The following is a 27,988-nucleotide window of genomic DNA, read 5'->3' as shown; positions in this document are numbered from 1 at the left end:
TTCACTGGAAAACTTACCAACGCTTTGTTGATCCCGAAAAAAATTGTAAATAGTTTGGATGGTTGATAACAACTTTACAATTTGATACACATTGAATGAAAAACGCTCTTAGATTGATATTTGCAATAAATGTATAACGGGAAATTCCATAAAATATTCGAAAAATTTATAGTACATTTTTCAAAATATTTTAGGCGCCTGTGTGCGCCAAACAATTTGCAAACGAAATGCACCACGAGCCGGCCCTGTATTGTATAATATATGTATATGAAATATTGAAATGTTAAATAAATCTATTTTGTATAAAGGTCATTATGATGCATAACGTTATTTTTAATAATATAATAAATGTAATCTATAGACTAATTCATTTGAGTGATCAATCACTTGTGATGTCAGTGTTCATTATTCAACACTATCATTATCATTAACCTAATGGATTGATTTAACATGAAAAACGCGTTACAAGTAATTAACTCTTTTCCAATAACTAAACATAGTAACATTAAAATCCAATCCAGCTGCATCAAAATGAAGATCTCACCGACATTAAAAAGTCCTTATAAGAACAACAAAAATTACATACTACTGTTGATATACTTTATTTATAAAGCTCTAGGTGTAGCACCCTACAAGTTTACGTTTTCAAAGATAAAGTTTCAACAGAAAATCTCCTTTCTTGGTATTGCGCAATCATGTATATACATTTGTGTCTTTATCGCACTTTCATGGCCCTGTATGGAGTACCAAAGAAGAAAATTATTAGGTGATGAAGTAGACTTGTTGTCGACGTATTCAAGCATATTCAGAGCCAGCAATAGTATATTGGTTGCGATCGTTGTTATGTTGACTACTATTGTAAACGGAAATCGTATATGTAGATTAGTCAGTGAATTTCGGGAACTAGACGAAGAAATGAAAGGAATGGGGGTGGAAATCGATGATACCAGCATTTTTAAAAGCATTTCAGTATATGCTATATGTATGTTAAACTTTATGACTATAGTCATATTGATTGATTTTTTTATATTTACGTTTGGACATGATTTATTGACTTATATCTATTGGACAACAACCTTTTTGGCATTCGTCGTTAATATGGCCGCTGTGTATCAATTTGTATGTTTTTTGTGCTTTATATACAATAGGTACGTATACAATTAATTTATTTAAAGAGTATATTATTTAATTATTAGGGTTTTGCTTCTTATGGCAATAAATAAAAAGAAAAAATATATTATTATTTCACGTATTAAGTTTTGTTTATATTATCAAAAAAACTGTTGATATACTTGAAAAAATGATTCAGGTGTTTCGGTCGCACAGTGAGAAATTCTAGGTTTTTCGTTCAAAAATACTATTTTTCTTTTTATATTTAATCATGCATCAAGAATTTTTATTTTAATGACTAAAGGATCCAACTTCAGTTTTCAAACTTTTTTAAAATCAAATCTTTGATTAATAAAAATAATCCGAAGATATCACTAAATTTGTGTTTTCTTTAAAAAGTTATTATGATTATATTCTAAATATTTTTTTTATTAATCAATTATCTGATTTTAAAAAAAGTTAGGAAGTTGAAGTTGGATCACCTTTATTATGTCTGAAAGATCGGAGTTTATGATCATTATTAACTATAATTCTTAGATGATTAATTAAAAATGAGCGTTTAATAAAATAAATTTCATTGCAGGTTTATGATATTAAACAGACATATATCAAACTTATCCAGGAATGAACTACAAAAATCTAAAAATTATAAGAAAAATAAATATATTATGGACATATTCACCATCAGGAAACAACAACGGCAGCCGATTCCGATCTTGATCGTCTTACCAAATAACGATCCTGTGAAGAATGTTAGCAAAATTCACGACAAACTATGCAGCCTTTCCAAATCGGTCAATTCTATATATTCGTTCCACATTTTACTCACTACAAACGGAACGTTCATTACCCTAGTATCACAGTTGTACTTTTTCTACCTGATGCTTAATCCATATACAGCAACCACCTTAACGTACAAGAAAGTTTGGACAGCGATGATTTGGGGTATAATATATTTTAGTCAAGTTTTTTCAATATCTTACGCTTGCTCCAAAGTTAAAGATGAGGTTATTTATTTTGTTATTATTATATAATGTAAAAATATAATTTAATATTATATATTAAACTTACAGGCGAATTACACAAGTATATTACTGTATAAAATGAACACAAATGACGATAACATAAGATCAAGTGTATGTAGTTTAAATTTTATATGCAAACATTTATATATATTTATATAAAAACTGTTTAAATTATATTTTGATTTTAGGTGGAAATGTTTTCGTTACAAATGATGCATCAATATTTAGATTTTACGGCGTGCGGCTTTTTTTCAATGGATTTTAGTACAATATATATGATAGTCGGCGCTGTCACTACATATATTGTATTCTTGATTCAGTTTGAGATGGCTAGTAGAAATTTATCAAATCAAATATTTAACATTACAAAGAAAAATAGCACATCAACATAAAAGCTTAATATGAAATAATTTAGATCATTTCATTTTATGTAAGACGAGATTTTATGAGGCAAAAATTTTACTAAAATAATAAACCGGAGAGGAGGAAGAAAATACAAAATATTGTAATTTACTATTTATTTTATAAAAGTTTCAAACGGAAACTACAACAAATTAAAAGTCTATGTATGTATCATATTATTATTAAATAACATAAGGCACATCAACAAATGTTCATATTGTTCTTTCACAATTCCATTCAATTAAATAATAATGAACAACTACTCGATATTCAATAACACAATTATGTATATAATTGTGGTATATATTAAACATTAAAATTAAATAGATTTTAATTATTAAAAGCGTAACACTTCGTATGCTCTACTCCAGGGATGATGAACGAGTACCCCGCGGTTCATCACGTGACCCGCATGTGAAATTATAGAACCTGCTTGAATTTTTAGGTATGATATAAACAACAACAGATTTCCCATTAAATGATTTATTCTTCCTTTCTTTATTTTATTTATAAAGAGTTCATTGAAATTTTGCTTGTAAATTTTAATGTTAATAAAACTTGTAAGCCTTTATTTATTATTGTTTTAATTACTGAAACTATGTTATTCGCCACATGGATTTAATAAAAAAATATATCAAATTTGACCCACTTGGGAAAAAGGTTCGCTATCCCTGCTCTACTCTGTAGTATTATATGAATCGATGTATCTATATTAAATTGCACTTTTCATTTTTGTTCTGAGTCTGAAGTGCCCTCAGATGGAGGAGTATTTGGTAAAATTTGATCCAACGAGTGTGTAAATGCTTTAGCAACAGGTGTAGTTGTGAATCGACTGATTTGACGTTTTGGACTTTCGTTTGAACTCAAATCGCCCAATGGCAAAGACGTCGACGTTTGCAGTATCCTCTGCATTGGAAAAGTACTAGCAGATTCCATAGAATCAGCTGTCATAACAAACAGGGCTTTATCATCCTTTGAAATTTCAGCTGAAGTAGACGATGGAGGCTGCTTATCAAAAAAGTCTTTGGACATCCATGGTATTTTATTAACTTCAACCGAATCTTCTAAAATATAAATATAAAATGTACATACTGAAATTTATTTATATAAAATAAGACCATTGTGTCTTAACAGGTTTCCCCTATGCGTCACAATGGTCTAAAATAATAATATATATAAAACATAAGAATAAAAATGATCAAGAATAATAAAGTTAAATTACACGAACGGGACCAGCTCCTCATTTCTGCCATTAAATATATCAACGTGCAATGCTATTGCATTAACTTAGCCTAGTTAACTGAAATTTGTATTTTGTGAATTCTCATTTCAAAATCAGCAAATTTTTCGAGAAAATTATCGTAGCCTTTTTTTAAAAAAAAATTAATTTGTATGAATTTTTTATACTGCTGCATAAAAAGGATGGGTCCGTGCCAGCTGTTTTTGAGTAATTTTTAAAAAGTACCTTAACTGGTAAGTAGTTAAGGAGCTTGATGAGTCGGAAAGTACGGACGTCATAGCTCTAAGGGGGTCAGAAGAGAACGCGATTATGATTCTCAAAGACCCAAAACTGGAATTCATCGACAGTTCGACTGTCAACAGCACTTTTCAATAGTTTGAAGTAATACTTAGCGACATACAACTTTCTGTGAGAACTCAGCGAAACATATCCCAAAACTCCTAAAAGAAAGGCGCTGGGATACAATAATGGATAAAAATAAAATATCCTCATACTTTTCTGGACTTTATCAATTAAAAGGGAGTATTTTATTCGGATATTTCAAATTATCAATCCCGATTCAAGAATTATGCGAACTAAAGTGTCATAGAGGCATGACACTGAAGGATCAGCAAAGTTAAACACGTTCCTCATAACAAAGCCGAACAAAGTAGTCTACATATGTCGTCTATATGTAGACTACTTGCTCTCAAAAGTTATTTTTCTAGAGATCGTATGAATATTCTAATGGCGAATGAGATCAGAAAAATGACATATGTCATTTTCCGACACAAGTCCATCTTCACGGTGAATCTAAATCAATGTGTAGAAAGACTGCGCTACAGATTGAATGCATTTAAATAATTTAAATCGTCGGCATACAAAAGAAAACTGGAATTTTTAATTGCCGTATCTGTCAATAATAAATAATGAGAAGAACAAACGGCCCAGGTTGGATCCTTGTGGAGCTCCCGCAGGGGTGAAATATTGTTTCAATAATTGGCTGCCATAGGTTACGAATTGTCTACGATCGCTCAAATAACTCAGGAAGAATCAGGTTATATCATCTGATTTTTTACTAAAAACTCATGAAAACCTTGTTGAAGGATTTTTCAAAATCAGAATATACAACGTTTACTTGTATTCCCATATCAAAAGATTTTTATAACTGTATCGGAAAATGACAGGAGGTTAGTGACCTGTTTAATGTCAGCTACGAGGAGCTGGTCCCGTTCGTATCATTTAATTTCGATATTTTATGATATTTTTGTTTGCTTCTTTATATGTATAATTTTAATTATATATATTATATTTTTTTGTGTATTGAAATAATACAATTATTGTTTTTGACCATCGTAACGCATTGGGATAACGTGTTAGGATACGATGGTCTTAATTTAATTAAAATAAATAAATAATAACCTTTAAAAGCTTTGATCGGTTGAAAAGTGTTTTTGGTTAAAGTATCTGCATTAACATCAGAACTAATTTCAGATGATACAATTTTAGTTTTAACATCGCTCAAAGTTTCATAGCCTGGTCCAATCGCCTCTACCGATAAGGTGCTCTCTTCTTCTTCCTCCTCTTCATTTACCTTTAAAAAAATAACATTTTAAAGCAATCTAACAAAGTAAAATTTAATTTAATAAGCAATGAATAATACCAAATTGTCTATCGGCGAAGTAATTGTTCCGTCATTTATGTTGAACTCCCATTCAGAATCTCCAGAAACGGGAGTTATATCGCCGCTATTATATCTATTTTCGGGTAAACCTAAAAGACAATTGTACATGCAAGTCAATTACATTACGTGAAAATAACATAAAGTTCAAAAAAATTGTACCGATGACGTTTGTAACATTTCCACTATATGAAGTAAATAGATCAGCATCCAGTTCGACATTTACGGGATTAAGATCGCCGTCTAATTTTGGAAATATGTGTGAAATAGATGACTTTCCTAGTCCGTACCTGGTGATATTGAAAATAAAAATGTTTTCAATGCTTCAGAAACGCTATTAATAATCTTAGTTAGGTCACACACGAGTTTTATTATACACTAAAAAGAGTGCATCATTTAAATCTCGCTTCAAGCTTCTATGTTATTTATCCAAACACTCACTGTTGTTGTCTTAAATTATATTAAAATGGCAAATAAAATGACCGAACGCTTGTTTTTATTTGTCTGAGTTTGATATAACTTTGAAATATTTTTTAACAGAAGCATAAATCGTCTATCTTCTTATATCTAGATAGCAGGCGTGGGCGTTGAGATACTTTCCCTCTCGATCGCTCGCATGTTAAGTGACGAGAGTGAGTGAGAGATATCTTAAAATAACAACCCATGAACCATTAATATAATAGGAAATGGACATAGAAGTTCAAAGTGATGCATTTAATTAAATATACAAACCCTTCGTTGCTGACTTGACTAGCCGACATATCACTCGAACCTCGTGAATAAAAATCTGAAAGACAATTAGGCGATGACGGCCCGCTAGAAGACACTCCACTCGCAGGACCTCCGGAACTCGACATCAAACTCGACGGGCCGCTCCACGAAACATCTTCAAAACGTTCATATTTTAAGTCTCACCCAAACTTCAATAAAACAAATCGTATTGTTCTTACTAGACGGCATGGGCAAGGGCGTGGATGGATGTTTCGGAGGCGAAGAAGCGGGCGTTCTAAACAAAGGTGTGAACGTAACCTTTTCCAGGAACATGTCCAACTGTTTTAATGACAGAGCATTATGCAAAGTCTCCAAGGGACGAATCGGAGGCACTCCGGCAAATCCGTCTAGAACTGAGTGCAAGTATTAAACTAAAGCAATTCTAAATGCATAATCAATATGTGATGGGTTAAGTCAAAATTTGTCTTATCCGCTTTCTATTTTTATGCTTTTTGTTAATACAAAACAGAATACAGAAACAACATTGTATCTATTCTAATTTGAAAAGCATTAATTCAACGAATTAAAGTAAAAACTATTTACAATCTACGTGAGCTATTTATATAATAATATTACTTTTTTTCATAAACATATTGTGATTACATACTTACTAATTATGTTGTTCTTAATCGATTACCTTAAAAGAACGAGTACAATCAAGTAATTTCTTCAATTAATATTTACAGAATAAACCTAACATTCTGTGTAAATAAATAATTTCATTAAAAAGTAAATGACGTGTCTGTTTCTCCTTTTAAATTTGTCGGGCTGCCATACAAAATTTATAAAAATATGTCACTTTGTTTATTTGCAAGTTTATTTTGCCACAATAAATTTCATATTAAATTTATCGGGCTGCCATACAAATTTTTAAGACAAATTGCGATTTTTCAGTTAATTATTAATTCCTTAGTTTTCAATAATTGACATGATTTTTTTTATAAAATAGACCTTGTAAATATCAGTAAAAAAAAAGATGCCACTTTGTTGTAAAATGGTGACAAATCAAAAAACTAAAAAATCATAACTTCATTGGAAAAATCCTACATAAAAATGTGCCTATTGAAAAACTTTTAGAAATAGAAACTGCATAGAAATAAAATTTTAAAAAAATATTTTTTTGCCACAATAAATTTCATATTAAGTTATTCTTGTTTTTGCATATTTTTTGATAATATATGTATATGTAATATTTAGTTACTTATGTATTTTTGTACGGTTCGGTGATTGTTGCGGAAACGAAAAAAAATGCACATAACAAAAATCCTTATCGTAGATGATCAATATACATATGTATATTTAAGAATATGTCAATATATATAAAATTTAATGTCTATATATAACATATGTATGTTAATATGATTTTAATTAAAAATATTTTACAATTATATTAGTAATTTATATTAGTTGATACACTTACATTTCCTAATTTTACACAATTTTTTATTTAAAAATAGAGAAGAATATAAAGCAGTTGGAATTTCAAGTAAAATATATTTGATAATCAAACAATCATATATATTCATAATTTTCGCTGTGTAGAATTTTCGTTTACGCAAAAATATAGTGCACATTTAAAAAAGATGGGCACCGCTCCACATAAATCGTTCCAGCTCCTCATAACTACCACTGAAAACATCTGGTAAGCTCGTTAACTATTTGAGTGGTATCGCCCTACATGTATATGGTCGATCTTTGGGGTACCCCAGATAGTTATATATTTACATTCATAACTGAAGCAATAATAAATAAAAAACATTATATTTATATGTTTTTTGTAATTTGATTTAACGTAAATGATTTTTATAGAAAATAATACCAATAAATTAATTTCATAAAAAAAATTGAGAGCTTCTGAATTGATATAAAAATTCCACGAAAGCCCAATAATATATAAAAAATATTTTAATTAAATTAACAAAAAAGTAGTAAATCAAATCAAAGCAGTAAAACGTTGAGAATCGAATTTTAAATTTACTATAAATGCAATATAAATTAATAATCAATAAATAATTATGGAAAAATATGGAAAATTAACTCACTTCCAGTGAAAAAATAACTAATAAATTAAAAAAATGTGTATAAATTAACTCGTTACTAAGAGGGTTAAGAAGCTGTAAGGGGAGTGTTTTCGAGCACTGATGCAATGGCCCCAACAACCGTAGTTTCTAGGGCACTAAGTATTGACAGATTGTCGACACCACCCCTCAAAAATTTCATTGAATATGCACTAAGTCGAGAATACAATTAATAATTAAGCTTATTAATACAATTAATAAGTTTAATTGTATGGAAATGGTATATAAAAACCCCTTGGATAATCTGAAAAACAAAGTTCTTTATAATTATCAGTTCAGGTAACATTCTCAAGAATATTACAAAGCTATATAGTATAGAGTTTAATAATTATACACATATATGGCTTACTTACAAAAATAATTTCATATCTTATAGTTGATTAACGCGGATAAGAAGAGTTTTGACCTAACCAGCCTCACATATTGCAACCAATCACTCACTTGAAGCCGACGCCGTACTTGGGATCATATCGCGCAGGTTCGGAGCAGAAGAACTACCGCTGATGACGGCCGTGCTAAATAGCGAGTTGGTCGAGCCCGCGTTCATCCGTTTACTGTAGTCACCACCGAAACCGAAACCCAGCATTTTGAAATAGCTCATCTGGCCGGCAATGCTGTGTCTTTGACGCCGCACCGCACCCGGCTCTATGGAGGGCGGATCATTTTTAGGGGACATAACATTTATACTCACGACACGGTGCTCAAACACTTATATAATAAACGTTCAATCTCACACAACAGCATTTACGACACACACCATCTATATAAATAAACGACAGTAAGACTGAAGATTATCATTATTATATAGGAACTGGTGAAATGAAATGCCACATCTAAACCTCATCGGCGTACATCAGACAGACATCACCATTATAACTCATTTGAATTTTCTTTTAAAATATAGTATCAAAATTTAATGATTTATTAAAAATAGTATCAGTTCCATTCTTTATATTCAGCATATATTAAATATTATTTCTTTATAAAAATAAAATAAAATATGCATTTTCTTATATTTATTTGAGCGTATTCATTTCGCATCAGTGTATAGGATTCCTAAATGTTTTTAACAGAGCAATAAAAGAAGGCAATGTGTAGTATATATACGAGCGCAGTAAGTCTATTTTTTATTTATGAATCATTAAACTATTTTAATATTACTTTTATGAAATGTCAAATGAGTTAGGATGATAATATTCAATGTAAGCCTTTGATATATATATATACATATATTTATATTTATATATATACATATATATATATATACATTTTTTACTAAAATTAGTATAAGAACACATACACACTTCATGACACCATGAAATGATTAAAGTAGTACTTTGCAAACATTTTACAGTAGTAATTAAAAGGCAAAAAAAACTAAATAATATTTTTTTGAGCTCGATAAATGTATCGCGCCAAAAGAACATGTTTACTGAATTAGTATGAGCACAGTAGCGGGGGATTCAGAAAAACGGCACTATCGGTCAGATGAAACTAGTTCAATGTTTAGAACCACTTCGCGGCTGTTAATTTTGTGATTTGAAAAGCAGGTATTTCGTATTATTTTTATACAGGTTAAAGACGAAATTTATATAAGTGAGAAAATAATAATAAAAACAAAACGATACAGATATGTGTATGAAATCATACAAAAACAAATATAATATTGAAAAAAACAAACACTTACCTGGGCTGTAAAGATTCATAAAATTAAAATAATAAGAGCATTAGAAGGAAGCAAATTTAAAAAGCGTCAAACATAAATTAGTTTATAGTGTTGCCAATAATAATTGAAAAAATATATAATGTAATATATACTTCATATTACTGTAACTTAAATTAGAGTTGCATCAAATCAATATATAATAGTTCATTATACAACCATTACATATTAATATATTTAATTAAAGCAGTATATAGCGTTTAAATGTAGTTATGCAGAAAAATTACCAGTGGAGTAATTCAATAAATAAAGGTCTTTATATTCATAAATATATTTGTTTCAAATATAGTTTAAATAACTATATACATATACATCTTCGTAAATATTTATATTAGATTTTTGTTTACGATGAAAATTTTTCTAAATGTGTCACTTGAGATATGTAGAAGAATTTAATTTTAAAGTAAAATAAATATATTAAAATACTCTTTAGTGATATTTCAACTATTAGATGCACATAATATCTAATAAAGAAATATGTGATAAATTACTTGCTTTCGACCTATATAATGTTTATTATCTTCTTTGTGTTTAATATTAATTAAAATCTTTCTGCATATCTACACCAACTATTGATCATTTAACTTCTAAATAATATTTAAACGTTATGTTTTATTCATATAATTTTTCAACAAATATTATCACTAAAATTATAGTATATGAAATGAAAATCTGATTATGAGTATATATTTTTCATGGTAGTATATGTTTTATATAAACATAATAGGAATTGTAGTAATTTATAAATGAAAATTTATTATGTAAATTATCATAATTGTAGAAAATATCGTGTCTTTGGCTCGCCCTAAGTTTGTTGTAGGTATCGCTAACCTTAGATGTACCGTAGTGTCTTTAAATATTAATCATGCATACCTTGGTTGTTAACAGACTGCAAGCTTTGATAATGCGGTTTATCCAAAGCGACATTACGCTTGACGGTCGACAGTTGATTATTCCGACACGCTGCGTTAACTGATTTCAAATTCATGCCGTTAAAATCAAAAAACCAACAAGTTAATACAATGCAACGATGCTCATAATGGATCAAATGAAAATTATTAATGACACCAAATCAATCACCAAACTCTCGGGCGGGTCAAACACAATTTTTATACCTGCACCGTCGTGACTGGGCTTTTGTTGGTCGAGACTACGAGCACGGGGTTCGGGCGATAAGGTTTTTTGACGCAACGAGGACGATTCCGGTATTCCTTGCATGCCCTTATTGGAACTATGAAGCTCCTCGTTCAACCTCTTTGCCAATTCCATGGCTTCGTGTCCGCTAACGGTGTGATGAAAATTACTATAACAAAAATAGATCAAGATAACGTTGACATAAACAAATCAAATTAGCATTATAATCCGGCATTACCATATAGGGATTGGATCGGACGCTCTGAGGCGGCTCTTTGACTTCACTGGAGTAACGACTGGGCTACTTTTAGTGTCATCCAGAGTATCCTGAAATAAAAAGTAATAAATATACACTGAAACAGATGTGTTTCTGTCGCTTGGATCTCTCTTTTGCATACTGTTGTACTTCATACATTACTGAGCCACTATATAAGGGCTTGCACAGTCTAACAGAAGCAAACTATCGAAGGGGCATCGGAATACAGAGACGTCATTTCAGCATTTTCCAAGGGGGGCAAAAGTTGATCAATCAGTGGTCGTTTTTTAATATTTCCATTTCATTAACATTCATAGTATTTCATTAAATGACATCCATTTTTCTGACAAAATTCAAGGGGATCCCTGTTTATAATTCACGTCAAAAGCAATAAAATCGTGCAGTCATGGTCGAAACACTCAGCTATATAGCATCTATATTAAGATTCTTTAACAATATTACGACTTATAATAAGTGAGAATCGATTGAAGCATATCTAAACCAAATTTTGACCAATAGGAGAGTGCAAAAAATAATTATGCCTTCTAAGAAGTCAAAATTCCACGCCAAAAGCAATAAAATCGTGTCGGCGCCGTCAATAATGATTCGTATGTAAATGTATATATTACTACATATGGAAAAGTTAAAATCATAATATTTTACTAGCACCTGTCAGATAAATTATATTTTCATTGGTAAAAATGTATTCCGAAATAATTTCACTGAAATGACATATTTTAAAAAATATTTTCGGAATAGATTAGACTTTTTTTTAAATTTTTTTAAGGGATAACCTGAGAATTTCTGGTTTAAAATCAGGGAAGTCATTTTTAATATTTCAATTAAATTAATTATTTATTAATAATTAATTAAATTGTTATTTAAGTATTATTTATTAACAATTAATTAAATTCATCAATCAATATAATTAATTTATTTTATTATATTAAATTTATTAATCAATTTAATTTTAATTAATTAATTATTTATTAAATGACATGCATTTTTCTGACTAAATGCAATAAAATAAATGGAGGAAATGCCAACCCCCCCCTTACCCCCAATGACATCTCTGTCGGAATATCATTTCTTTCGAAAAACAGACTGGTCTCAAAGCTTCGAAAGAGAATGTGGTTACTCTCCATTTACAAGTGGCTGCGTCCCTTAGATAGTGGTAGTCTGAACCTTCTACCATTGAATCTGAAAGGCTAATCGTCACGATTGATATTTCGAAAACTTTCGGATTAACTTGAGGTCAACGCCTCATTTGATATCAAGAATCCGGTCTTAACTGAAACCAAAAGTCCCATCAGACATAAAGAGCTAAAGATACAGCTAAGAGATTTCTTAGCTTAAGGGAAGAGCTGGACACTGCGCCCATTCAGTCACAAGCTGAAGACGAGAATACGAGAAGCAGCATGGAGTATTATAAGGAGACGTTGAGGATTCCGCCTTGCCTATCGCACTCTCGCTAGTCACCCATTGTAAATTCTTGCTCCGAGTTCATTCTACTAAGAAGTGTCGAATCTTAGTAGAGTTTTGATTCAGTGATTTTTCCGGACAGGATTATTTTGAACATCGATTATTCCGGACAAAAAAACATTTTTAATACTTTATTATTTAATTCAAAATCTACAATCCTAATGTTTATAATTTTTTTTATATAATATTAAAAATATTTTTTTATCCGGAATAATCTCTGTAAAATTCGTATCTGGAATAATTCTGTCTAGAAAAATCCGAGCAGCAAAATTTTGTATACATTTTGCAAAATCTTGTGACCTACGACTAAAAATGTGTAAAAAATACAATATAAATAAAATAGACTTTTAAACGCACAACGGCTCTTAGCGTTTCTTGACTGCCGCTTTGATCTTCATCGAACATCAATTCACTCTCTTCTTCGATACATTTAACTTCTTCGGTTACCTAAAATCAAATTTAAAATAATATATTCCACAATATAAATTCATTTTAATTTAATCGAATACCACTAACAGATGTCATCGGATTAGAAGCTTCGTTTCTACTGTGAGGACGGAAACCGGGACCTGGAGGTAAATTCTTTTGAACACAGCAATTCACTCCGGGGCTGAAATGAAGCTCGACATGGAACCTTTCTTCAGAAGAAGGGTCTTTTGTTGGATCTTCGTACAACATGACGACAATTTGAGACATATAATTCAGTTCAGAAACCATCGATATATATTCCATGGCCCGCCTCCATTGTTCATCTTTCAATACCTTTAAATTAAATTCAATTATATTAAAAATACTTTATATTATGTATAAATATTTAGCATGTATTACGTCAAGTAAGCCTCCGTATCGCAATACTGTAAGAAGCGAATGGACATGGCTTTCGCTCGTAAAATACAATCTAGTCCTCACGTGCCTTCCGGGACTTGATACGCCGTGACTATATCTATATAATTAAAATAATAAGTTTTCTGACACATTTAATGCTAGAACATATTTTAAAATGTCAATGTAATATTTTTACATATAAACAAAATTAAGAAGCTACTGTCTTGCAATGCGTCATTATTGCTGAAACGTTATATTTAACAGACTGACCTGAAGCATATGATTATCTTCGTAAAAACGTAAAGTAATCAAATTAATCTTTTGTTTAATAAAAAAGAATACAGTGTATGTTGATTATTTTATCTATATGATTCGTTTTTAAATAATAAATAGCAATAACCTTGGATTTAATCTATTGACACTCTCCTCGCCAGATTCTTCGATATTCCTTTGTAAGTCTGCCCTAATTTTCTTAAGTAAAGGAGTACAAATACCTTGACCGATTGTCAATTTTTCATGAACAGTTAGACCGTATTCCTTAAAATATATAAGAAGCAATAAATATTTTATATTCAAAAATAATATTTTATAGATTAGCTCAGCACCTGTGGAATAACGATGTCAGCTAAATATTTAGCATAAATATAAAGTTCTTCAGCTTGCTCGAACTGAAGAGTGTGCTGATTGTGTTGCAGATCATATTTGATACAATCATATATATCGGGAATTTTGGATATATCATAAGATTTACTTTTCGTATAAAAGTCTTTCTCAATCTTGCCCCACCTTCGTCCCATCAGCTCCCATGTTTCACCGTGATACAAAGTGGCATCTTTAGTCTTCGGATCGTCTTTTTTAATATGCACTATGTTCATCAAAGACTGTATCAGGCTATGAACGTGGTTGCAGCATTTGACCGGATTCTTGACGAAATCTAAAGCTTGATTGATGCTCAACGCGTTTCCGGGATTGATCTTTATCCGATCTTCCGGCGTGAAATCTCTATCGTCTTGCATCAACTCGTGAAGGCGCGCCTTTGCCATGTTTTGATACTTGCTAGAATCGCAATCATTGTCTAACAGTCCGTTAGTGTTTGCGCTTTTGACCATTTGAACTAAAATAGGCGTTAATTCTCCTTCCAAAGCTAGTAAACCTTTCGCGAATGCAGCAGCGGTCATTTGCACTCGTCCTTCGTCGGACGCGTATATTTTCAAATCGTGTCGGAAAGTCGAATGCAAACGCAATAGACCAAGTCCTTGAGCGCCCAAAGATTCACCTAAAATTTAATTTGCAATTAAGAAAATCATTTCAAGATATCGATCAGCATAAGAAGCATTAATCATTCGGTGACGTAAACAAATTAGATCATTGGCTTAATGGATTGATTTAATACAAAGCAAACGGACAGGTAATCAATTATGGTTTATACAAAACTAGTCAAAATGAAGGTCTCACCGAGTACTGGTACAAAAAGGAAGAGCAAAAACTATATGTTACATTTTATATACATTGTGTTTAAAATCCTGGGATTAGCACCGTATAAATACATATCAAAATCCAAGTTGCATTTCAAAGTTTCTCTATTTGGAACTCTTCATTCGCTATTAAACTCAATCATTATATTGTTATTTTTATGGCCTGTGATCCTATATAAAATAAAATATAACGATCAATCGAGGCTTTTTATAACTAATTTAAACGTCTTTTCTACTGGAAATGTCGTAATCACTGCATTTTTATTCTATATAACTATTACCATCAACAATAATCGGATGTGCAAATTAATAAATGGATTTATAACATTAGACAGAGAGTTTTATCATTTGGGAATAGTAATCGACAATAAGCCTATATTAAAAAATCTATCGATATATATTGTTTTCGGATCCATATACATGGCAATTATAGTGATAACTGATTTCTTTGTAACCGATAAAGAAAACGAGTTGTTTTTATTTGCGTTTTGGGTGTCGGATATAATAGCTTTTGTTATTGATATGGTTGCAATCCTACAATTTACATGTTTTTTATATTTTATATCTCATAGGTACGTCATTTTCATATATTTAATTACATAACAATTTTTTAATACAAATTACATTACAGATTTAAGATGCTGAACACACATATTATAAATTCGTCGGCAATGGATTACATAAGAAAATTAAAAATAAATAACAAGAAAAATGACATATTCACTATATTACCAAAACACTGCAACAATCAAGTGAAGAGTATTTGTAAAATATATGATCAACTATACAGCATATCGAAATCGCTCAATTCTATATATTCACTTCATATCCTACTAACAATCAATGCGTCATTTATATCTCTAGTTTATCAAATGTACTTTTTGTATCTAATAATAAATCCATACACAAATGCAGAAGGGACATATGAAAACTTATGGATGGCAATAGCTTGGTCTGTTGTGTCTTTTGTTTCAATTATTCCAATTTCTTTCATTTGTGGAAAAGTTCAAGATGAGGTAATTTAGTTTGAATATTATTTAACAAAATAACGATGATAATCAATACTTTTTTATATTTCTACATATAGGCACATTTCACGAACGGATTACTCTATACGTTAAGCACAAATATAAAACAAATCAGATCGACTGTAAGTATATTTTATACTATTATTTATACAAGACCTAAAGAATAAATGATATTTAAATTTAAAATTAAAGTATGATTCAAAAGTCATAGTCATAACTGGAGAATTCGATTGTGATATTCAGAATCATTATCAGATATGTCTAATTTATTTACTTTTAATTGAAATGAAAAAAACATTAAAAATTATTATTTTTAACAATTTTTGGTAATGATATGAAAAATTCTAAAATATTTTCCTAAAATGATTTGTATTTAATGTTAAGCTTTGTATATGTCTAAGAATAGAACTATACACAATCGAGATAACAACTAGTGGCATAACTGAAACAATCAAGCCTCATAAAATAATGGCTGATCACGTGACCAAACACTCGCCTCTGATTGTGTTTGATGAAGCTTTTATTATGATATGTCTGCGTTTGAAGTAACGCACGAATTATTACGATCTGATTTTAAAAGCTAGTCTCGTTGATCAATATTTTAATGAGCTATAATAATGAACACATCTTGTATTGATTCTAGAAGTACAATGAATAAATTAGAACGGTGATATTACATAAAAATGTTTTATTTTAGGTGGAAATGTTTTCATTGCAACTGAGACATCAGCATTTAGAATTTACAGCATGCGGCTTCTTTCCGGTGGATATATCTATGATATTCACTATTGTCGGAGCTATCGCTACATATCTCGTATTTTTAATACAATTCGAGATATCCGGTAGAAATCGTCAATATTCTTATAACAACACAAACATAAAAAATGGCATTTAAATTAATGATTAAAGGATCGTTTATTTGTAACACTACAGTTAATTAGTAGTAAAAAAACAATTATTATAGTATAACTCACATTGAACTGCACTCAAATTTCAGATAGAATGTAATAAATAATAATATAAAAAAGTGTATAAAATTTTAAAAATTAATTGTTAATAAAAAATTAAATAACAACCTCCCATGTGTCTTCCTTGCCCACCTGGATACATGCATCTAAATATTCTACCCAACTCTTCAGCCTGTATCCTACCAGCCGGTGTTAGCTCACCACCCCATTTTAATATCAATACCAGTGATGGATCTCCTGGCGCATCGGCTGAAATAAAAAAAATTCATATCAACAATAAAAATATATTTTTAAAACTATTACTAGATTAATTTAGGATTTATTTACAAGTTATTGTGTTGATTGAAAAAAAAACTTTATTTTAGCTTTGTCTCATGAATTAATATTAAATATATTTTTTACATCCTGTTCCATGTATTCTAAAAATATTTTGACCAGCAAAAATAATGGCAACAAAAAATGAATCAAAACACAAGCAATCTAAATGAAAATAAAATAAACATTTGTTAGATAATGAGATAAATGCAACTAAAAGTAATTTAACGAAATTATAATTGAACACAAGTGCAGATAAAAGGCGCAAGTCCCTAATTAATATTAAAAATTTCCTTCTAAATGTGGAGCAGTGCTCTTTCCTTCGTTATTTTAAGGTAACGTAGAAGTAAAATCCTTTTAAATTCATCTGCTAATGAAAGTTCAGTATGGTGATACATGTCTGTCACTTCAGCAAGTGTACGAATGGTCAATAAAATTTTAAAACACAGATCCTCTCAGTAGTTAAAGACATTGTAATGAAAAATCGACTGATACCAGCTGACTTTAGTTGAGTTGAGTTGGCTTAATTTATATTTTTTTATTTGACCTAATGAAAGTTCCAAAACTGTTCTATAAAGCTCCCATTCATTTTATAGAAACAGCTATTTTCAGACTTACACTTTTTTCTACAAATGTATTCAATTAAAAAATTATTTTAATTAACATTAAAACAAACTTGGGACTGTCAGCACATATAAAAAAATAATGCAAGTCTTATACTTAAATAAATAACACATAAAAAAGTAACTCAAAAAGTTTTTCAATGCATCAACAACAAAATTCATACAAACAGATTACTTAGGAAAACTTTTTAAATCACACGAGTAAAATAATATATACAAATAAATTATAAAAATGAACTCATTAATGTGCATACAGGGGACAGTGATGTTACCATCGTCTGAACTAGAACCCCTGGGTCTTCCTCGCGGCTGATACTTCATTTGCACTTTACGGTTGATTCCCGAAAAGTGGCCATACCTTAAACGTCATTTGAAACAAAATCAGTCAATACAACAATATTTATATCGCAATTCTACAAAAATGAAGCCAAACATTTCCAAAACGCCCTTTAATTGCTCTAGTTTTCCTTGCTTCTCTTCAATTTCTGGATCGGCATGCCGAGTGTGTATCTCGGCCAAAAGAGCGCGAGCTATATCCAATATCTCTTGGAGTTGTTTAGGTCGTTTTAATTTCACATGACCGTGTTTATAACCGTCATATTTATCGAATATTTCAAAAAATCTAAAAAAAAAATATTGTTCATAATCCAGTCGTAATGTAAGACTAATTAATTAGTGACGTACTTTGGGTGTCTAACTTCAACTTTCATCTTTTGCTTCGGTGTTCGATCACCGTGTCTTATCACAGCAACGACGCATCTCAATTCCATCATTTTACCGAACGTAGTAGGAACGATAGGTGGGTCGTCTAATTGAAATGGCACCGACCAAGGTATGTGTAGCGTTGGCGCTAGCTCTCGTAAAATCATGTTACCTAATATTTTGGCACAATCGTCATAATACTTGTTGGAATTCTTTACAAAACTAAAACCATTCACGTCGCATACAAAAGATTTCCCATTAGCTCTGTAACAAATTTTCAATCGTTAATTTAATATTTCAAAATAAAGAATAATAATATTTGAAGAGCCAAACCTCAATAAATCGAATCCGCAAACTGTTTGTTTAAAGGCTAAGCAAACTTTGCGTGAAATCAATTTCTCTTGATTGGATAATATCACAGGATAGCGTATCTCTTTACCTTCCGAGTCTCTCTCCACTTTACCGTCTAAAGCAGGACTTTTACGAGCTTCTGCATGAGCATAATCTGGACCAACAGTATAAACTTTAACATCAGTACCTAAAAGGAAATACAATATTACCAATGCTATTCTTAAATGTATTTTTTTACCCATAAACCCATTTTAAATATAGGCCATAATATAAATATATTTTTAAACAGAATTTATGCAATAAACTATAAATTCAACTATACCGTCAGTAGGCATAAAGTCTTCATATATGAAAGAACCAGTTTTACGAACACGCGATTCCGGTGAATATATACTACTCCTACTTCCAATCTGAAATATAATCAATGTTAATAAAATAATGACTATATGAATATTTTTATTAAAGCAAGAATACCTTTCTAAACAATCTTTGACTACCGCCACCCGCCGAAGTAGGATAATAAATATAAATGTTATGATCTTCAGCCGAGACTGGCTTTTCAACAAAAGGTTTGTTAAAAACTATCCCATTAACTTCTACGTGATCTTCAGATTCTACTAATTCATGATCTGAAATAATTATTATATTAAGTAGATAGAAGTTGGATCATATTACGCATACATGAAAAATATGAGAGATTACGTTTCGGATCTGGAGAATCTCTGTCAAGTACGGCATATCTAGGTATTTCAATACCTTCACTCTCTAATATAGAATATACTTTACGACGATCCTGAAATATTTATCATATACAAATAAAGTGATGTATAGATTTATCAAATAATATTTTACCTAATCCTTTTTTATATTTTTTATTTAAATCACCAATGAATAATATGTAATGAATTTTATTTTATGATATCATAAATCAATTTTATAAATATTAGCACTTTATACACTCTACTTATTAATTTAATAGCAATGTATATTTTGCATTAACAACCTGAATATCGTATTGCATGTGCAGGTTGTTGATAACGTAAGGATTTCTTAATATTTCATATTGAATCGCTTTTTCTAAGGGAAATCCTTTCGAATGAAACGAAATAAGGCAATCACATATAGGCCACTCTTCAACAGGCATCTGAAACATTCAATATTCTTAATCATTTATAAATAGTTGTGTGAAAATTATTTAGTTTTTCATGAGTGACATGAATGATTTTGCACTGAAAAATAATGTAATTTGACACATGATGCATTAAATTGAATTATTACATTATATGTAAATACATAAAAAAATATTGATAGCATTAAATTTTTCAGGTAAAACCTATACATATCAAAAATATAAATTATTGATTAAATGATACCCAGCAATGTCTATTTAGAGGGTTTATTTACTTGTAATTAATTATTAATTTACAATATACAGTACAACTTTTTTAATATTCAGTATAATTTAATATTTATAAGTCAATATATTTTATTCAATATGCAATTTCAATTTCGATTCAAATCATTAACACTTTAACTGCAGGTCCCAGATTTTTTTAAGTCTATGCGATAACTGTGGATTCCGGAATGTTCCGTGCAATAGAATTAAAATATTATTAGTGATTGTTAAGATTATTAGAAATTAAAATATATCTATTAAGGAGCATGTATACTACAAAAATATTTGAAAAAAAATCTGTGAACCTCAGATTTTTTTATAAACGGATTACTTTCTGGCACAAAAAACCAGATACATCTGTGCCATTCCACGCTTTAAAAAGTACTATTAAAAAACATATTTATGTCGTCGTGATATTTCGTAACAAAGTGCTTAAAAAATTATAATAAAAATGTAAGTTTAGTTTTATAAAATAGAATTGTAATTTTTAGAGCAGATCTTAAATTCAATAGGGCCGCAGATTAAGTGTTAAAATAAGTTTTACTGTATATCCATAATAATTTTAAATGATGTATGTTAAAAATGGAACTCATGCAGGTCACTAGGATGTTTGGGCAACAAAATAGGGTGTGACAAATAATTCGCAAATTTCCATTTTTAATTTCGATAAATACAAAATACTATCAAAGCAAAAAAATAATAATAAACAAATTGTTTTACGATCGAGAGATAAACCAATTTATCGTTCACGTTGTAACACCCAATTATGTTAATGTTTTATATGGAGAACCTTTAAGATAACCTCCTCGGGGAACACAATCATTTTTATAAACTCAAACTCCTCGAGCCGAGTGAGTATCTCCTTCATCGGCTTCGATTGTGATTTCTTGGCCATCGCACACACGCCCACCACCACTTTCTTTCCATTGTCGCTCTCCGTCTCGGAATCATCGTCGTAGTCTAACTCTCCCTGAAATGAGCGATCAATATCAATTTAAATTAATTTAATACACGTAGATACTTTTTATAGTATAACGCACAAAATCTAAAAATAACATTCGTATGGCGTACTTAGCCGACAAAGGCTGAATTGTCTGTGACTTCTTTGTGCAGATAAAACAGTGGTTTTAAAGCTACCAAGATAAAAAAAATAACAGCTAATTTGAGAATGAAATGTATCTAACAATGAATAATTTTATATATTAGGTTATATTGTTTTTCAATTTATTTTTGATTCTAAACAAGCATAAACATGACAAATCCTCAATGCAAACCTTAATTTTCAATATTATTTAATAGAAGGAAAACATAATGTGCGCATAACAATTCTAATTTTAGTGTAACATGGGATTTTTGGATTACATATTATTAAAATACAGTAAAATAACAATGCAAACTCCTGGATTTTAATTCAAACATACTTATGTACATATAAGATCAAGAGAAAAATACATATTAGTAAGTTTAACGTTTAAATATTGGTTCAAAGCGCAAATACCGTAATGAGATGATAATGGATAAACAAAGTATGATAATGCTATAGAATTAAATAGATTAGTAGGACGTTCAGCAAACTAATTTTGTGTATTCGTTATCATGGTGTCTTTGAAACAATTAAAAAATATTTCTTTACTTCAATTAGAAATCATGTTAATCTAAATTGTATGCCATTTGCATATTTAAAAGGCAATAGGTATACTGAGCTAAATATATTAAGAAAAAGGACCATGACATTGTAATAAATAAGTCGGATAGTGAATATCTTCAGTACAAATTATTTTTTAAAACGATATAATTATTGAATAAAATACGTTACTTATTATTAAAAATAATTTTAGTAAATAATCAGTAATCACAATGCCACAATAAAGAGTAATCTATTTGATATATGAAAACGTATATTAATGGAACATATTTTAAGAGGTTATAAAAATAAATTGATAGCAAATTTTTATTCACTATAAAATAAACTGTTTTTTATTGCAATCGCTTATTAATTTTGTATATATTCTAGAACAAAGAAACATAACCTATTAATTTTGATTAAAAAATGAACAACAGAAGCACAGAATTGGTAACCCATTTCGACAGGACTACAGATTCCATCAGCATATAGAAAACACATGCAATAAAGCCTCTAAAATGTTGGAATTTCTTTTGCGATATGCACATCAATTGAGGAGCTCGCGGACTCAGTACCTTTGAACATAATTCTCTAAAATAATACAACCGACTCACTTTTATTAGAAAAGGTGCAAAAAAAGGTCGTGCATCTTAGAACACTTGGCACAAATATTATTGGAATGTAGAAGATTTCCACACACTTCCAAAGTAATTCCAATGTTCTTAGTGAAAATTTGTAGAAACAGTTAATTTTCACCTAGGACCCAGTTAATAAGAAAACATTAACAATCACTTGTGCGGCTAATTATGATCAGCGTGAAACATTTATTAATAACTATGCAGTTGATCGCGATTAGGCCCCGAAATAATTATTAATAATAGTCCGACCCATTAAGTGTTAAGACATTTTAATAGATAAATAAGCATCGGTAACAATTAATAAAAGTATTTTTATCTCAATTTAATTCTCTTGATAGATTTAACTAGGGTAACGTCTCGTTCCATATAAATTTGTAGAAATATTGTAAAGCATGGATTTTCTATACGATTTCACATCACCACGAGGTTCAAATTTAAGTTTTTTTGATTATCGCTATAAATATGTTTCGTACAAAAAATTATATGTTTTATAATAATTGATTTATTTCACTAACAAATTTATTTCACATGCATTGCAATACAAATTTACACTATTAAATTGTATAACATTATTATTTCTTATCCATTAATATAGACAGGTAGTAGGCATTTTAAGATTTATTGTAAACAATTTTGTCAAGAATTAGATTGCGACGATCTTTTCAGTTAGCATACTCAAAAATGTTGAAAAACTGTATTTTTTACCAGTTTCGTAAATTAATGTCAAAAATTGTTTTAATATTAAATAATGTATTTTGCATATTGCCTTTCGGAGACATTGATTGATAAATGATAAAATAGAATAACCGAATGAGGAAATGCTCCCTAATCAAATTGACAATTCATCTATGTGCGTGCAACTGTTGTTAATCCCATATTTATAAATAACATACGTTTGAGTTGATGTAAAAGATTTGACATTATTTTCATATAAAATAGTTTTTTACAGATTTCTTTATTAATTTAAACAATTATGGGTGCGATTTAACAGGGAATAGTTTAATCTCCTTGATATTTTAAAATAAAGAAATGGCAATTATGATCTTCAACTTCCTGGAAGGTCGCCAGGTATGTCATTTATTCACTAATAAAAAATGTATGGAACAAATTTTTTTAAACCACCTTTGTGCCAGTCTAATTTTAGTGGCATATTTCCCGTGCACGTCGCAAATATTTTTGGTTGCCACAGTTGCATAATTACTTTAAAAAAAATGAAAAGTAAACAAGAGTGGTATATTGACTTTTGTTGCAGACATTTTAAAAAAATATTATGGCTCTTTACTGTCACGATACGAACAAAATTTTTGTAGCAGTTTTCTTGGATTTCAAGAGAGCTTTCGAATCAATAGACAGAAGTATAATGTTGAAGAAATTTGAGATTATAAATAATTCGATAATTATTTAAATAAGAGAAACCAAAAAGTTAAAACAAATTATGTTTATTGTATAATATCTCAAGGTGTACCGCAGGGGTTCAAATTAGGACTATTGCTTATAATATATATTAATGATATAATTAATAATATAAAAAAATGTAAAATACATATGTTTGCAGACGACACTTATAGTCATTGCATATGTGCTGTAGATAAATGAAATAAAAAGATGGTAAAAAAATAATGTGCTTAAACTTAATTATAAAGAGATGTTAGATAATAATATAAAATATTTAGGAGTAATTGTAATCACATATTGAAAAATAGTAGAAAAATAGGTTATCTAAGATGAGAAATTTGTTGAGTATAAATACAAAAAAAATAATCTACAGTAGTATTATTTTGCCACAATAAAATTATTGTGCAACAATATCACGTATGATTAATACATTTTATAAGACGATGTTGCAAAAATTACAAGATATGGAAATGAGAGTAGTAATAAATAAAAATTGATTACTAGTTGTAGAAGTATGATTGGTAGATTGGAATGTTTTAATATTAGTATATAAGTTAGAAAATAATGTTACCAGAGTATTGTAATAAGTAAATAATAATAAATAAAAATGTACATAGATTTAATACTAAAAATAGATACAAGTTAAGGATAGTTATAGATTATAGAATAAAGAAGCACCTCCGTGCATTAAGAAATAAATTATAGTATCAATTTGATTACATGTGTTTAGTGTATAAATAATTAGCTATATTGGCTAAATAAATGAATGAAATAAATAATAATAATATTTTAAGCTAAACGAGTAGCTAATAAAAAAACATTATAATAATAAATGTATATGAACAAAGTATGGTTTAAATTTAATACTCAGTAATAGCAAAAGGGTTGACTTATTTTTGAGCACCTTCAGACTATTATTTGTTTAGATCTTTCCCGCTAACAAGTCCTGGCAATTATTCAAAAGAGGAATCTTTCAGCTACCAGAAGGACGAAAGAAGGTCATCGTTCAGTTAAATTTACAAATAAATTATTTAAAAAAATGTTAATTGTTTCAGATATGATCAAACACAATATCGAATATGGCAGTAGTTATATACATATATAAACAATGCTTATGATTACATTTAAAATATTTCTACAGCTTTGTCGAGTATTCTAAAGCATTATCATAACCATTGTGTATTAAAAAAATATATTTAGAACGAAATCGAACACTCGCAAAATTCGCATGCCCTCGATTAATTCACGTGCATAAAATTTGATAAATACGGATTGCACATATAAAAAAGGGTTCGCTTAAAACGATTAAGGGTTTCAACAGCGACAAAAGATTCACTCTGTATTTCAATACCTTCTTCATCGACAACGACAAGTGACGCAAACCCTTCCAAAGACAATAGGGTTTACCTGTTAAACGTTAAAGCTCAAATAAAAAAGATAATCGAAGAGGTCGCGGCTAAATCTTGAAAATATCGATCGAGTGGTATACTTACGCTTCTAAGCAGGCAATCGTCGTCTCCTAGGTAAAAGTTGGGCGAGTGAGCTCCTTGCCTGAGGTCCTGGTACCCTAGCTCTAACTCGGTGTAAGACATAACTGGCGACTTGACCGATTAGATCGCATCTCGTTCAACCTTCGAACGCTTGCCTCTAAATTCTAAATTGTGCAAACTTCCGACTGAACGATCGATAGGTTGCGAAGCGTCTATCTCGCGTATTATATGTTAACGAAATGCGTTCGTGAAAAAAATTTATTATTTTAGAAAATATGAAACATGTACGCAAATAAAATTTCGTTCATCTGATACGAATGTTGCCATTGATGAAATTTCATAAACGTCAATCGATTATCTTACGAAAAAATAAAAATAAAACGATTTTCAAATATATTGAATTAAAAAAAATATTACTCATTTTCATAATAATAAAATTAAATTACATGATAATCATATTACGGCATTAGTGAAGCAAAACAGTGAAGGCTCGAGGACCGATCGATGTGAGTATAGCGAGAAAAATTATACTAGTACCTATTAACTAATCTTATGTGGTAGTTCGGCCTTACTAACTAAAAATAGATATATCTATTTAGCACTTTTACCAATCTCAATGAATTTAATAGGTTTTCATTTGTATATAGATTTTAAATTTTTTTTGTTAATAATTTACTTTCGCAAAGATACGTGCTACAACTAGAGTCTCCAATTCGAGTAATCGAGTACTCGATACTCGAGTATTTTTGTCTATTTTTCAAGTACTTGATAATCGAGTATTTTGAAAATTACTCGATTAATACTCGAAATTAAATTTTTTTTAAATATTTCAGAAACAAAAATAACTTTAACTCGGTCCGGTAAAGGTTAACGTCTTGCTTTTATTTGGCGTTTATGCCCGAAGTCCCGAGCTAGAGCGGTTACTATCAGGTATAATTTTTTCATAGTTCCATAGTTGCATAGTTCCGGTCGTCGGCTATGTTAGTGGGTACGACGGAGAAATTTCTTTTGTGTTTTCTGTTCGACGGTCCCGCCTTATCTAATTTATGGCAATGAACAATATGAAATATCAACAAAAAATTTTTTTAGGTTTTATGACTATGCAGTTGTAGCGTAAAGTGTTGTAAATTGTTTATACTGATCCCTCAGCTTAAGATATAAATCAAAACAATTGTGTGTTTTAAAGGCATTTAAAGTAAAGTCAGTTCTTTGCGAACCGTTTAGCTCTAGAGTGAAAGGGATTCACCCAAATACATATTCGAAGGATATAGATTTAAACACTTCGCATTAATCAGAAGGAGTAGAATATTGTATATTGTTAAGAAAAAATTTCTATTCAAGAAGAATTACAAAATGCTATTTTGTCAATAGTCGAAGGAAATAAGAGAAAAGCAGAGAAGGGAATGAAAGAAGAGAACATAAAAAGAGAGTTCAAAAAATTTTATATCTATAAAAAGCGAACAGATATAAATTAGAAGCCTTATCCAACGCGTTAATGACAATAAGACCAACATCAACAGCAACGGAAAGGGTTTTTTTCATAACGGGAATAATAAAACCAAAGGTTAGCAGTAATATTAAATTCGAGACACTTTTTGCATTATTGTTTTTAAAAAGTATGTTCGTGAAGTTAAAATAATTGTAAAAATTAACATACTAAGTATTTTATTTATTTATTTATATGTGCACGAATTTGAATAATAGCTATTTTGGTACATTTGGTAAATACTCGAAAGTACTCGAGTACTCGAGTATTTTAAAATTTTAATATTCGATACTCGAGTAGTTGATGGTTCGAGTAATTGGAGACTCTAGCTACAACATTGAGCACACTTTTTAATCCAAAGTTTCTCAATTTTGAATAATTTTCTTCTGTTTATAACTTAAAAAAAAACCTTTTCACTGCTATCGAAGTAAAAGGGATCAGCTTGCAAATTGCACAATTCCAGCTGAAGATTATATCGATCGTTTATAATGCTGACAGTCAAAGGTTCGGCAAACAGAATAATAACTTCTTAATTTTTTGAGATGTTCCAATTGGCGGTGAAAATCGGCACTTATTTCATCAACGAACTTTACATGTGATGAAAATGATATTCCCTGACCTTTTTCCATTTCCTCAAATTGTTTTTTGTATCTTAATAAGAATAATCAAATAAATATTTAATAAAAATATAAAAAATTCTAGTTTTTTTTAATATGGTGCTCACAATCCCATAGAAAATTACAGAACTTCAGTATAGTAAGCAATTTAATTTCAATATAATTTATATCACC

General features: G+C 29.7%; 2 protein-coding genes across 17 annotated transcripts; one reads left to right on the top strand and one right to left on the bottom strand.

Annotated features, from left to right (window-relative positions):
- The first annotated feature begins 1,578 nt into the window (after positions 1 to 1,578).
- Positions 1,579 to 2,650, top strand: LOC148236662 (gustatory receptor for bitter taste 66a-like). The gene is made up of 3 exons (XM_088183723.1): positions 1,579 to 2,117; positions 2,184 to 2,246; positions 2,324 to 2,650. Exons 1-3 carry the CDS (start codon positions 1,698 to 1,700, stop codon positions 2,525 to 2,527), a joined length of 687 nt encoding a protein of 228 aa, XP_088039849.1. The 5' UTR covers positions 1,579 to 1,697; the 3' UTR covers positions 2,528 to 2,650.
- Positions 2,639 to 26,021, bottom strand: l(1)G0196 (inositol hexakisphosphate and diphosphoinositol-pentakisphosphate kinase). Of its 16 annotated transcripts, XM_088183715.1 has the most exons (27): positions 25,715 to 25,798; positions 25,573 to 25,628; positions 21,355 to 21,534; positions 20,172 to 20,312; positions 19,871 to 19,961; positions 19,643 to 19,797; positions 19,491 to 19,578; positions 19,151 to 19,355; positions 18,800 to 19,081; positions 18,549 to 18,737; positions 18,370 to 18,473; positions 17,286 to 17,426; positions 14,312 to 14,982; positions 14,107 to 14,243; positions 13,710 to 13,824; positions 13,398 to 13,643; positions 13,239 to 13,328; positions 11,382 to 11,470; positions 11,125 to 11,312; positions 10,883 to 10,981; positions 8,728 to 8,931; positions 6,388 to 6,561; positions 6,170 to 6,323; positions 5,600 to 5,727; positions 5,420 to 5,529; positions 5,179 to 5,350; positions 2,639 to 3,601 (listed from the first exon to the last, which is right to left on the bottom strand). In XM_088183715.1, the coding sequence occupies exons 2-27, from the start codon at positions 25,579 to 25,581 to the stop codon at positions 3,264 to 3,266; spliced, it is 4,500 nt and encodes a 1,499-aa protein (XP_088039841.1). In that variant the 5' UTR covers positions 25,582 to 25,628; positions 25,715 to 25,798; the 3' UTR covers positions 2,639 to 3,263. The 16 variants fall into 16 exon arrangements, with proteins under 16 accessions (XP_088039841.1, XP_088039847.1, XP_088039833.1 ...); XM_088183721.1 differs by lacking the exon at positions 10,883 to 10,981 and having other exon boundaries at positions 18,388 to 18,473; positions 25,715 to 26,021; XM_088183707.1 differs by lacking the exon at positions 25,573 to 25,628 and having other exon boundaries at positions 25,715 to 26,021.
- Positions 26,022 to 27,988: the final 1,967 nt, after the last annotated feature.

This window comes from Plectrocnemia conspersa, unplaced genomic scaffold, assembly GCF_051122295.1.
Source record: "Plectrocnemia conspersa isolate PC_06_02 unplaced genomic scaffold, ASM5112229v1 ptg000003l, whole genome shotgun sequence".
NCBI classification, from domain to species: domain Eukaryota; kingdom Metazoa; phylum Arthropoda; class Insecta; order Trichoptera; family Polycentropodidae; genus Plectrocnemia; species Plectrocnemia conspersa.
This window is presented reverse-complemented; position numbering and strand designations above follow the sequence as displayed.

Coding starts and splice junctions, on each gene's coding strand:
- LOC148236662 (XM_088183723.1), top strand. CDS start 1,698: ATGATATTAAACAGACATATATCAAACTTATCCAGGAATGAACTACAA. Junction 2,118..2,183: donor GCTCCAAAGTTAAAGATGAG/GTTATTTATTTT, acceptor TTAAACTTACAG/GCGAATTACACAAGTATATT. Junction 2,247..2,323: donor ACGATAACATAAGATCAAGT/GTATGTAGTTTA, acceptor TTTTGATTTTAG/GTGGAAATGTTTTCGTTACA.